At 37.8% G+C, this 11887-nt stretch overlaps 3 protein-coding genes across 4 annotated transcripts in view; 2 read left to right on the top strand and 1 right to left on the bottom strand.

Annotated features, from left to right (window-relative positions):
- LOC104815273 (DNA (cytosine-5)-methyltransferase CMT3) overlaps positions 1-2661 on the top strand; it is a 7092-nt gene extending 4431 nt beyond the window's left edge. The window contains exons 14-21 of the mRNA XM_010543611.1: positions 5-91; positions 175-262; positions 1360-1475; positions 1600-1704; positions 1815-1858; positions 1939-2008; positions 2142-2245; positions 2367-2661. Coding sequence (XP_010541913.1) covers positions 5-91; positions 175-262; positions 1360-1475; positions 1600-1704; positions 1815-1858; positions 1939-2008; positions 2142-2245; positions 2367-2541 — 789 coding nt within the window. The 3' untranslated portion in view covers positions 2542-2661. The remainder of the gene's footprint in view (positions 1-4; positions 92-174; positions 263-1359; positions 1476-1599; positions 1705-1814; positions 1859-1938; positions 2009-2141; positions 2246-2366) is intronic.
- A 1693-nt stretch (positions 2662-4354) lies between these two features.
- On the top strand, positions 4355-7732 carry LOC104815272. 2 transcript variants are annotated; one of them, XM_010543610.2, is made up of 6 exons: positions 4355-4580; positions 4682-4796; positions 4906-5020; positions 5519-6325; positions 6799-7087; positions 7297-7732. In XM_010543610.2, exons 1-5 carry the CDS (start codon positions 4480-4482, stop codon positions 7041-7043), a joined length of 1383 nt encoding a protein of 460 aa, XP_010541912.1. In that variant the 5' UTR covers positions 4355-4479; the 3' UTR covers positions 7044-7087; positions 7297-7732. The 2 variants fall into 2 exon arrangements, with proteins under 2 accessions (XP_010541912.1, XP_019058289.1); XM_019202744.1 differs by lacking the exons at positions 6799-7087; positions 7297-7732 and having other exon boundaries at positions 5519-6641.
- Positions 7733-7750: 18 nt separating this feature from the next.
- LOC104815271 (glucan endo-1,3-beta-glucosidase 11) lies at positions 7751-10271 on the bottom strand. The gene is made up of 3 exons (XM_010543609.1): positions 9891-10271; positions 8277-9316; positions 7751-8019 (listed from the first exon to the last, which is right to left on the bottom strand). Exons 1-3 carry the CDS (start codon positions 10000-10002, stop codon positions 7963-7965), a joined length of 1209 nt encoding a protein of 402 aa, XP_010541911.1. The 5' UTR covers positions 10003-10271; the 3' UTR covers positions 7751-7962.
- Between the last annotated feature and the right edge of the window lie 1616 nt (positions 10272-11887).

Here is an 11887-nt window from a genome sequence, read left to right as displayed (position 1 = left end):
GTAGGGAAACACAGTGGCTTATGATGAAGGCCACACTGTAAAGTTGGCAGAAAAGCTTCTACTCAAGGATGCAATTTCTGACCTTCCAGCAGTAATTCCCGTGGCTTCTCTTTACTCGCAATGGCTAAGCTTGTTTTGTTCATTCTGATGTTATTGTTTTCTTTATGTTTATAGGTTGCGAACAGTGAGAAACGAGATGAGATTCCATATGACAAGGAACCTGAAACGCCATTTCAACGGCATATCAGACTAAGCAAAGATGGTAAGTTGCTCTTCTTTTTAGTAACTCAATTCATCATGGAAATCACATATTCTCTTGATTTGATTTTTCTTTTAGTGGTTTCAAATGGCAAACATGAGTTTTTTCCTTTTCCACATAGTAAGTCCTTTCGTAAAAGCATTGGACATGTATCTGTTAACTTATAAATCGAAACACTCAAATATACTTTTACTCTCGTAGGAGGATTACAAAAAACTCTGCAAAAATAACCCACAAATAACCGTTTGTAACTTCTCCATTACAACTTTTGTAACTTCCCATAATAACTTCTTCACTAATATTAAGTAACCGACAGTAACGTCTTAAGTTTTGAGTCACCGAAACCAACACTACTTGACTCAAAATCTCATAATCATCACAAACTTAAAACTTCGACACAAAACACTACAACAATTTTTTTTCCCGCAAAGCTGCCCACCCAGGGTTCTCCAATATGTTTCTTGAGTGCACACTGCTCCTCGAGTTTGCAATTTCCGAAATTACCTTATTAAGGCATAAACTCGACAAACTTACACCAATCTTCAACATCAGAATCGTCGTCTTCGTTGCAACGACTCTCCTCCAGTTCATCATCTTTTTTTCTCTCTCCAAAAACAAACATATTTCGACTGTATTAAAAACAGAGCCTACTAAAAAACATCTTACTGAATCGAACTCGTCGTTCTTTGTCTTCAACCATTTTCTGCAACATCGCTTCTTCGAACCCTTCCACAGATCCCAAAAAGATCATTTTCACTCTGATACCACTGTTAACTTTTATAAATCAAAACATTCGAATATACTTTTACTCTCGAAAAAAAGATTACAGAAAACTCTCTGCAATAAACTTCTACACATATTAACACATGTATTTAAAGACAAATAACCCACAAATAACCGTTGGTAACTTCTCCAAAACTATCACCTTTACAACTTCCTTTGCAGCTTCCCATACTAACTTCTTCACTAACTCACTAGTTTTGAGTCACTGAAACCAACAGTATCTTCCCATACAACGGGAAAACACGATTTGGTTTTCTGATCTCATTTGAGATTATTCTTGTCCAAGGTTGTTCAAGCTCACTAGTTTCTCTCCACAGAAATGTTAGGTTCATCGTTGAAATCCAAGCCCACAAAGCGTTTGCTGTATGACCATCACCCTCTAAATCTGAACATGGACGATTATCAACGTGTCTGTCAGATCCCCAAGAGGAAGGTATATAATATACTCTTTTCTCATTGTCATTACCACATTTTTCTTTAGTTCCTCACTAAATTTCTTGGCTTCTAATCTAATGATGGACCAACTTAATGCATCTTTCCCCCTATGATATAATCAGGGAGCGAATTTTCGGGACTTAACTGGCGTGCGCGTTGGACCTAACAAGAAAGTTGAATTTGATCCTAATGTCCCGAGGGTTTATCTCGACTCGGGAAAACCACTGGTAATGTGAATCATCTCGGTTTTTCCTCTTGTATATCTTTCTCTATCGCATCTCTCATCTTTAGCTATATGATTCTTTTGCTAAACGTTTGTATTTTTTGTGTTAATTAGGTTCCTGATTATGCTATGAGTTTCATCGATGGAACATCATCGAAGTAAGGAGTTTGGATCAGAGACATACTTTCATTCTTATTCTTTGTATGGTTTCTGATAATATGAAACTATTACTTTGTAGACCGTTTGGTCGTCTTTGGTGGGATGAAACTGTGCCAACCGTTGTTACAAGAGCAGAACCGCACAACCAGGTTCGGTCTTTGCATTCTCTTAATTTGGATATGAGAAGCTAAGTCGATACGTTACAATGGTTAATGAAATGGCGTAAGTTGGATGATAATAGAATGATATTGTTTCGTTGAGGTTTGGTTATGATATGTACAGGTGATCATACACCCAGAACAAGACCGTGTCTTGACCATCCGCGAAAACGCAAGGCTTCAAGGCTTCCCGGATTTCTACAAGCTCTTTGGCCCTCCAAAGGAGAAGTGAGTTTGTTCCTTTAGAACTAACTCATCATCTTAAATGCATTGTCACTACAGTTAAATGTTATTCGAGTCAGTCCGAAATGATTATACTTCGTAACAAATGTGAATGTTTTTTTTGTAGGTACATACAAGTAGGGAATGCAGTAGCAGTGCCGGTTGCAAGGGCACTGGGGTTGGCGTTAGGGAGAGCGTACCAAGGCCTAACCACAGGAGACGATCCTCTCCTCACTCTCCCTCTTGGCTTCCCCAACCCAAGGGTGAGAAATTCTTCTGATTCTCTTGAACATGTCTCCTGATCCATGTTATCATTTTTTTTAAAAGATTAAAAATGAAAAGTAGGGAGAACAATTCAATTTCTTCTTGTCATTCTGATGTGGGAACGATTATTTTGTAATTTAAATCCTCATTTTTAACTATTTTTCAAGTTAAATCATCCATCTTTACTCTTTATTTTTTATTTATAATTTTTAACCAATTTTAAAAAAAGTGAATAGTCAGGAAGGTTATTCTTACAGTTAAAAGGTCAAAGAAATTATTTTTTATATTTTGGATTGTTCTCTCTATATTAAGAGATAGAGAATATTTGAGAAGATTACGTAATATTAAGAGGAAATTATGTAATATTACATGATATTATATAATATTTAGATTTGGTTTTGATGATTGTTGGTAAGTTGATCATGTGAGGAGATGTGTGCGACACAGTAGAGTACTATCTTGAACCAATCCTCGGATGAAATGATAGTCAATAATCACATGTTTCATGCGAGAATGAAAAATAGGATTGACGCAAAGATATGTGGTTTGTACATTGTCGCAATATATCATCGGTTGAGAGAGCATGGAAATACCAGGATGCGATAACAAGGATGTCTGCCATATTCCCTTGTCTGTGGCTATTCATCTCCGCCATCTGACACTGCTCCACATGTGCTCCCGCAACGAGAATCTTTGCTGGCTAATGCAGCATCCCCGACACCAACCCATCTCTCGGAACCAACCTCTCCGCCATCCCTCCCACCGACCTCACCAAACCATTTTCTCGAGCTCGGTTTGATTTACTCCGTTTCAAGATTGGTTTCGCTTACGAGCCTCATATTGGGAGAGCGTAAAGAAAGATATCCTAATATCTTTGTATATCCATTTTCATATTTTTTTTTGTATATATCGATTTTTTTAATGTGTATATTATTGCCTACAATACACCGGATTGCCGTTTTTATAAAGGTTTGTATTGGATACAAAAGTCAATTAGGCGTGTGGGTAGCCTTGGTACAGTTCAGGAGCGCTTGATCTCAGAGCGGCTATTCTCGTCCGAAATAGTTTGTCCGTCTCACCGATGATGTATCGGACATCCCGAAAAGTGTTGCGATGCAATCTATCATTTCTCTCCTTCCATAGATTGTGGCTATTACTAAGTGAATATATCCTCATGTATCATTGGAAATCAAAAGGAACACATATTCTAAAAAGAAAATTTTAAAAATCCAAAATCCGGATAATCAAACCCCGTAGATCCGAGATCATTCAATCTAAAATATTCGAACCACCCTAAAATTTTGGATACCAAAACCGAGTCCAGCCTATGAGCCTAACGTTTCTGCTTAATCCTATTTTATCTCTAAACCCCAAAAAAATTTGAACCCTTTGAAACCCTAAAGAGACATGATTCCTCCGTTACATGGCATAAATTTGGCAAATATTCCATTGTCAACCTCATTTCTTTTTTTACCTTTTCTCACGTACACTTTTCTTTTAGATAAAAAGAATTGAAAAGGACGAAACAATTTCATTTCTATCAATATAACATTATTATTAAAGTAAAACCCATAATGAAATTTAAAACTTTTAAAATAGTAGAAAATTAATTTTTAAATTTTTCGTTCGATAAATTTATTTTTAAATTTGCAAAATATGTAATTATAATTTCAATTATTATAATTCTCAAATTTATTTTTGAATTAACATTATCGAGATTTATTCCGATACTAAATAACAAGGTTGGTAATTATAATATCATATTTTTTAATTTTAGATAAAATAAACTGAAATTAAAAAATAAAATAAAAGGAAAAGAGACCACTCTTCTTTTGAAGTACTCCCTCTCTTTCACTCTAACAAAACTGCATTAATCTCTCTCACCAGCTCCTCTTCGTCGTCTTCATCTCCATCCTCCCTCTGCCATTGCTTATAGTTTCAGCAGCTGAAAAGAAAGATAAACGGGCAACAATAAGATGCCGAGGCCTGGTCCGAGACCGTACGAATGCGTGAAACGAGCTTGGCACAGCGATCGTCACCAACCCATCAGAGGTTCACTCATCCGTCAGATTTTCAGGTTTTTGCCCATTTCACAGAAATCTTAGAATTTTTTTTTTTAAAATCTGGAGATTCTGGGTTTGGCGGGTTCTTTAATTCTCTCTGCGGCTTTTGATTCAGACTCGTCAGAGAAGCTCATAGCGCGACGACGAGGAAGAACAAGGAATGGCAGGAGAAATTGCCGGTGGTTGTCTTAAAAGCCGAGGAGATCATGTACTCCAAAGCCAATTCAGAGGTTGGTTTCGCTGATTCTTCTATGTTGGATTTCCAGTAACGATTCTTTTCGCGTTTTGGTTTTCAAATTCGTTTTTCTTGATTTGGTTTTCCGATATGGGTTTGCTTAGGAAGAGTATACAAATGCTGAGACGCTATGGAATAGGGTTAATGATGCTGTTGATACGATCATTAGGAGGGATGAGAGCACTGAAACTGGGCAGCTTTTGCCTCCTTGTGTTGAAGGTATATTGTTTTTGTTTGCTTTAGGATCTTAAGCTTTTATGAATGTTTACTCTTATTCGGTTAAGGGTCAAATGCATTGTATGAATTTGGAATGGGGCAGGTATGGATGTTTTCCCTGAGTTTGCCACTGTAGGTTTCAGTGTTGATGGCAGGTGAACGGGGAGGAAGTTAAATTCTCATGAATCGGTTAGTTTCAGTACAAAAGGGGGGCTAGATTGAGAATGAACCAAGTTATTAGATGTATAGTCCATAGAGTCTTGGTTGTTAATTAAGGTGTTTCGCCTCGTACTGCTCTAAAGGCTCGAGCTTTTGGTTTCGTTCTGTATCCGGCATCCGAGTTTCTGAATATAAATTAGTTTCTAAATAGTACAGGATATGCTTCTTAGTTACCATAAGTGGTTTTCAAGTTGTAATTCTATGCAAGTCATGGCGAGCTTCAGTGTTTTTTTCTTTCCCTTTCTATTTTTTGTATTCTGATCTGCTTTTGTTGTGTTTCAGCTGCCCTTAATCTCGGATGCGTTGCTGTGAGAGCTTCAAGAAGCCAACGGCATAGTAACCTAAGGACTTACCTCACCCCGAGAATTCAAGAACCAGTTTCTGCACCTGGTAGAACAGCAGATACAACTTCTAATGAGCCATACCGTGATTGTCAATCCCATAAATCCAATAAACCGAGCCATTCAGCTAAAGCAGGAATTACTGTGGATATACCTGATAATAGTGCAACTGAAAACAACAAATTTATTGCTCCTTGTGGTGGTCGTCCATTTCTACATGGATCCATACTGCAGATGGGGCATAACCAGTTGGCTAGACTAGACACTGGTGCTCCAGTAACCTTGGGGTCTGTTTATCCCCTTTATTACGGGGCTAATAGTCGGGCAGATAAGCAAGTAAACTTGTCGGGTGTCATTGAACAAACGAGTGCCGGACCCGTAATCATTGGCATGCCAATTGGTGTACCGGATTCGTATCCGGGTGAGAAGGCTGGGTTTCAAGATCTTTTCTCACGTTCAACAACTGCTTTGACTTCTAGAGAGACAGAACAAGCAAAACTGAAGGAAACCCTGGATAAACGGACTAAGGTAATCTGCGATTTGTCTTTGAGGCTTGGTCCATCTCCCGAGCCGTGCGCAAGAATGGAAAAGGCTTCCCTCCTAGAAGATGTGGGGTGTAGCAATGAAAGAGATTGCGGGTCTAGTCAACATTACCCAAGAAGAAAAGAAGAGTTATGTTTTCTATCTGGGATGAAGAAGAATGGTGTCTTTGGATCAAACCGGGGCCAATGGTTCTCAAATCACGAAGGTCAGAATTCTGATTTAAGCATTAAAAAGCGAAAAGCAATGTTTTAGAGACACCCTTTAAGGGTGGTTAGTTTTGCCAACCATGTAAAGAAGGCCAGGTTTGTAATCCATATCATGACTGTACTTGTTCTGCCTATCCCATTTTTTAATGTCAAATGATTTTCATACAATGCTGTGGATTGGTTCTAGGGACCGAGATCGGTGACCCGACTGAAAATTTTACTCGCTGAACGGTGAATCTGTCTGTTTAATTGTATCAAGCAATTCTAGCTTTGTTTTCATTAGCATTCAGGGAGAAATCTGGCTCTCATTCTGCCCATCTACGCAAGAACTCGACACTTAGGAGGGTTTTGGTACAAGAGAGAGCGACGTCTGCATAATTTTTCACGTTGATTTTGTCCATTTCCGTCGCCATATACGCTTATTATGCTTTTACAAGTACCAGACATTTAATTTTCTGCATTTATGTTGTAGGACACGACGTTTTCGAGTGGATGTATGATACAGACAGGAGAAGACGAGAAAGGCCGAGACCCCCCCTGGAGCGTAATGTGGGAGACAAGAGTGATAATGCTATTGTCCACTCTCCTCGGTGTACGATGATCATCTGTCCCTGTCATCTGTCTAAATTCTCTGTGTGTCTTCCTTTTCATGTGATCTTTGCAGGAAGGACAACTAATGGATCGTCAATGAGACTCTTCATTTGTTTTCTTACATAGCAGAGAGAACAGTCAAAAGATTCTTCATGGAAGCTTCACTCAAGGTACTTAAAATTTTCATGCTTTGGGTGTGAGACCTTAAATTCCTACTGATTTCTGATTCTACCAGAAAGACAAGAAAAAGACGGTAAATCGATATATAGTTTGCGGGAAGTTTTCTGAAAACACGGGAAAAGACGATAAAGTCGATTATGACAGTGTTTCATATGACCATGAACACCAGTCATATAACATTTGAGGAGTGTTCTTTTAGGTCACAAGTCCTCTTGAGAGAGACGAATCCGAACCTAAATCTGAACCCGAAGCCTGAAGGTAAGGTATTCTATTTCACCGAATCCAAACTCGTCCCCATCGTTGTCCGAGTACCCGATTTTACGCAAAAATCGGGTAGCTTTGCTAAGCCATATTCGACACATTTGTCCTAAACGTCATAGCTATAGCTTTTGCGGTAATACGAGTATATCAACCCGACCTTTCCAAACAGATTTCTAGTTATGGTAAAGTGATATAAACGAATCAAATCGAATACGAAGATCAAATATCTATCAAGACAGGGCATTTTGTAATGAAATTAAAAGATGATTTCTTCTTCTTTATAGTTAACTTGTAGGGTTCTGATCTTCTTTGTTACCAATGTAATGAAACGACGTTCACGGGTATTCATATCGAGCAAACGGGTTTGATCCATCGCTGGAAGAAAAAAGACGTATCGAAACTGCGACTTACCATTTGGCCGAAACAATCGACACTGTTACAAACCGTTTTGTGTATAACTCAGATCTCCTCTTTGCTCTCTATGTACTCTTTGATCAATGCAAGAAACCTAATATGCACTTACCATACCAATTTGCCACCGTTTGATTTCGTGAATGCATTCGGCAAAACATCCATGAGCCGAAACTTCATACAATTCCGGGGGTTATTGTCTTAACAAAAGGAGCAACGCTGAGCCAGAGACGAGCAGCGTAGAAACGTCCTGCAACAATACACGGAAAAGGCAAGCCACAAGTAAAGATTTCAAGAACGTTTTTTGCGTATAAACGCCGGAGAGATTTCGAATAAACATCCGTGGAGAATTTATCAGACATCTGGGTATTGTTAGAAGCTCGGAAAAACGTCATGGCTTTCGATACATAGACACGGTATACGTACATATCGGCTATTCGGGCCGTGTTACCACGTACCCTAATCAACGATAGCTAGCAGTGAGGGCAAACAGACTCCGAGTCATACCTTATATAGCGAAAGTAGCGATCTTGAAGCAGCGGATTTCAGACCGTGGAAACCGATATCGTAAGATAGGGTTCCGTCGGCCTTAAAAAGTCCAAAGTTTCTCTCCGAAGTCTTCCCGGGCTTCTGATATTCATTGAAGAGGGCAAAGATGTATGCTTTCAAGACCCTTTTCGGTCTAAGAGGTGTCCCTTTCTTCTTTGCAAGCCTCTTTCTCAGGTTATAGTTATATGTTCTCGCATTCTCCGGGGTGGCTGCGGGTTCATCTGAATCTCCTTTAGATGCCCACCCGGTTTCAGTGACAATAACCTCCATTTTCTCGAACCCAGCGTCTTCAAGTGCCATGTAGGCCGCATCAATCTGAGCATCAAGCATGTTGTCATAATGCAGATCGGTTTTCGGGTCATATATCCCTTTGGCCGGCTGGAAGAGAGCATAATTGATATCGATGTCCTTTGTATTATAAGTGTAAGCCAAAAACGGGTAGGCATTCAAACAGAAAGGAGAGCCAATCTGGTCAAAGAACTCCAAGAGCGGCTTCATGAACTGAACGACATTCTCTCTGAACACGCAAGACGAAGGCGGGTATGAATTTGAGAACACGGCCTGTGAATGAGCTGTCGTGATCTGTACTGTATCTTCTAAGTTTAGCTTTTTCAATGCGTTATATACATTTTTTGCAGCACCTAGTAACACTCCCCATAGCTCGTAATCAGGACCTCCAAGAACCTCATTCCCTATTGCAATCCCACGGATCCGGGTCTCGGGAAGGAAAGACTGGACATTGTCTTTGACCCAAGAAACCGCGTGATCAGCATTTGAATTCATCTCTTTCAGGTACTCATTCGGAAGTCCAACCACGAGTTCAAGACCGGACCCGCTGAAGGCTTTGAGAACACTGTGATCTGCGTCGTATATGCGGACATTTCGGATTTTGGCTTGCTTTAACAGTAAGACTACTTTATCCGGGGAAGGGATGTTGTCTGCAATCCTCCCGTAATTTATCCCGTAGGTTCCGACGAACGCCCCCACAACTCGAGACTCTGGAAAACACGAAATTCTCGGGTAAGCGCAAACTAAACCACGGATGCAATGAGATGAGATGAAGCAATGATTTTCGTCAAGCAAAGCTCCAAAGAGATTCAAGCATTAAACTAATCTTCATGACAACAAGACTATTTTTAGAAAGAATTGAACTTTCAGAAACCCAAATAAGAGTTAAACTTAACCAACCCCCATAGATGTCAACTTAATGGTTTAACATTGAACTGGTACTAATGGGATCGCAACAAAGCCAAGAATTTCAACCTTTACACTAAACCGAAGTTCGATATATGTTCTAGATTGATTCAAGTGAGGATGAACTATTCAAATCTATCCATCCGGCCTCCAAAAGAATCCTTCAATCAGAGAGCTCACAAATTTGAATCACAAAAACAAAAATCTCAAAAGGATCTGGAAGAAACCCAGTACAGATTCAAGCCCCAGACCGAATTAAATCCCCATGGAAATCCAGAAGATTGCACCTTCACAAATTCTGAAAAGACCCAGTAGACACAGAAACACAAGCTCACTGCCCAACTGAAGAGATCGAATTATACAAAAACGGAAACGTACCTATGGAAATCGAACCAAAGAAGAACAAGGCCAGCTTGAGAAGAACAAAGCCAGAACTTCTCATTTGCCGATTCTCTGAAAACCCAAAAGAGAACCAGGCGACAGTGCTCATGGAGAGAAATCGAGAATCTTATTCGACAACAACATTACAAAAAAAAAAAAAAAAAAAAAAAAAGATTCCTCCGATCAAGCAAAATTTATCCCTCGACTTCGTGATCTATTTCCCACGCAAAAAACCCCCTAGGAAATCCCCCAAAACCCTAATGATTTTGCTGAAGCAGGAGTGACGATTCTGCTTTGATGATCAAAAGGAGTCTATAGAGAGGTGATTTTTTTTGGCGGTCGTTTTCTTGGGGGGGGGGGAGAGAGAGAGAGGGATACAGGGTTTTGGACTTTTGGGTTGATCGGGGTCTTTCTATTTTTTGGGTTTTTTTTTTTCCAAATCTTGATTGGTTGATACATCTTTGATTATTTATTTTATTAAATATATAAATTGTGAAAAAGGAAATGTAATAATAATAAATTATTATAGAAGGGAAATTTCGTAGTGGTTAAGAGTAGTGATGTGGTTGGAGGAGGAGTTTACTTGGTCGACTCGCTCTCGCCATGTCTTGTCTCACGCGCGCGCATTTATATTTATGAATTTGTTTTAATTTAATGCATAACTATGCAATTTTGTTTCTTTTTTTTGTATTGAGATATGATTTTTAATGCATGGGAAGAAAAATGTCTACAACAAAGGCCTTTCAAGAATTTCAAAAATCTTCGATAAAAAACTAAAATTTACGAAAATTAACATATTTTTTAGATTACTATAATGTCACGTAATGTGTTTTTTTTTTTTTGGTAATTGATAACCCAAGGTGGTGGGAATATAAAGTTCACTTTATAAACAAATTTATATTCCCATGAGTTCAATAGTTGAAATTATTATTTTATTATATTCCTACGATTTCAAAATTAGATGGCTTACTTTTGTTAAAACCTTATTAACATATTATGAATGATGTACTGCATTTTTATTTTTTTCGTATTTTTAAAAAATTAAAATCTCATGTGAATGATGTGAACAAATTTCTTTAAATATTATATAAAACATTGTTTTTATTGATTCAGAATCTTTCAAAATTATAACTACATAAAATGATTTTTATTTTAATTATTTATGTAGTAAATGTATTCAAACATTCCACGATTATAGTATTCTATAGTAACATTAGAAAATGGAAAAACATAATAATGATACATTTATACGGATTTTAACTATAGATATCAAAACTCGTAATATGCACGCGCGAGCAAAACGCGTGGACGTGGAGATTCTTCCTTTTTCTTTGAAACGCTTCTTCCTTTCCTTTAGACCGCGTTTTGGCCGCACACGTGGACGTTCTTTACATGCGAGCTTCCCCTTTTTGCCCTCCTCCTCCATACAGTAAATATTATTTTAAATATTTTTATAATACAAAAATTTATTTAATATTTATAAGATCTTTATTATTAGTTTATTATGTCTACAAAGGTACTGCCACGTCATGAATTGTCTTTCGACGTTTCTACGTAGAGATTCCTTCCCATGAAAAGGAAATAATTCATTTTTTTTAATCAATAATGACTCCAAAAACTCCTTGCAAATGGGACCCCAAATAATTAAAGTATTAAAATATTTTCAAGGAAATTTATTTTGGAAAAGAAAGTGAATGACAAAGTATATTCCTTTATAAAATCAATTAGCTCTTAAAAATAATTATAAAATCCAATAACTTTTAAGAACACATTATTTTTTTAAGAATGCGATGTCAAGTTTCCGAAGATAATAACTTTGATTGGTGGACAGCTACAAAAACATAATCGAATGTGTTTAATTATAAAAATGATTTATTCACAAACTAATCAAATTCACTTCTCTTAATCTTTTATTTCCAAATTTAAACATATGAAATATATATGTGTTTAAGCATAAAAATATGCGTATATATGCATAAAAAGCAGTAAAAATG

The sequence above is a fragment of the Tarenaya hassleriana genome, unplaced genomic scaffold (assembly GCF_000463585.1).
Source record: "Tarenaya hassleriana unplaced genomic scaffold, ASM46358v1 Cleome23, whole genome shotgun sequence".
Lineage (NCBI taxonomy): Eukaryota > Viridiplantae > Streptophyta > Magnoliopsida > Brassicales > Cleomaceae > Tarenaya > Tarenaya hassleriana.
This window is presented reverse-complemented; position numbering and strand designations above follow the sequence as displayed.

Coding starts and splice junctions, on each gene's coding strand:
- LOC104815272 (XM_010543610.2), top strand. CDS start 4,480: ATGCCGAGGCCTGGTCCGAGACCGTACGAATGCGTGAAACGAGCTTGG. Junction 4,797..4,905: donor ACTCCAAAGCCAATTCAGAG/GTTGGTTTCGCT, acceptor GGGTTTGCTTAG/GAAGAGTATACAAATGCTGA. Junction 5,021..5,518: donor TTTGCCTCCTTGTGTTGAAG/GTATATTGTTTT, acceptor GTTGTGTTTCAG/CTGCCCTTAATCTCGGATGC.
- LOC104815271 (XM_010543609.1), bottom strand. CDS start 10,002: ATGAGCACTGTCGCCTGGTTCTCTTTTGGGTTTTCAGAGAATCGGCAA. Junction 9,317..9,890: donor CTTTGGTTCGATTTCCATAG/GTACGTTTCCGT, acceptor CGTGTTTTCCAG/AGTCTCGAGTTGTGGGGGCG. Junction 8,020..8,276: donor CGCTACTTTCGCTATATAAG/GTATGACTCGGA, acceptor GTATTGTTGCAG/GACGTTTCTACGCTGCTCGT.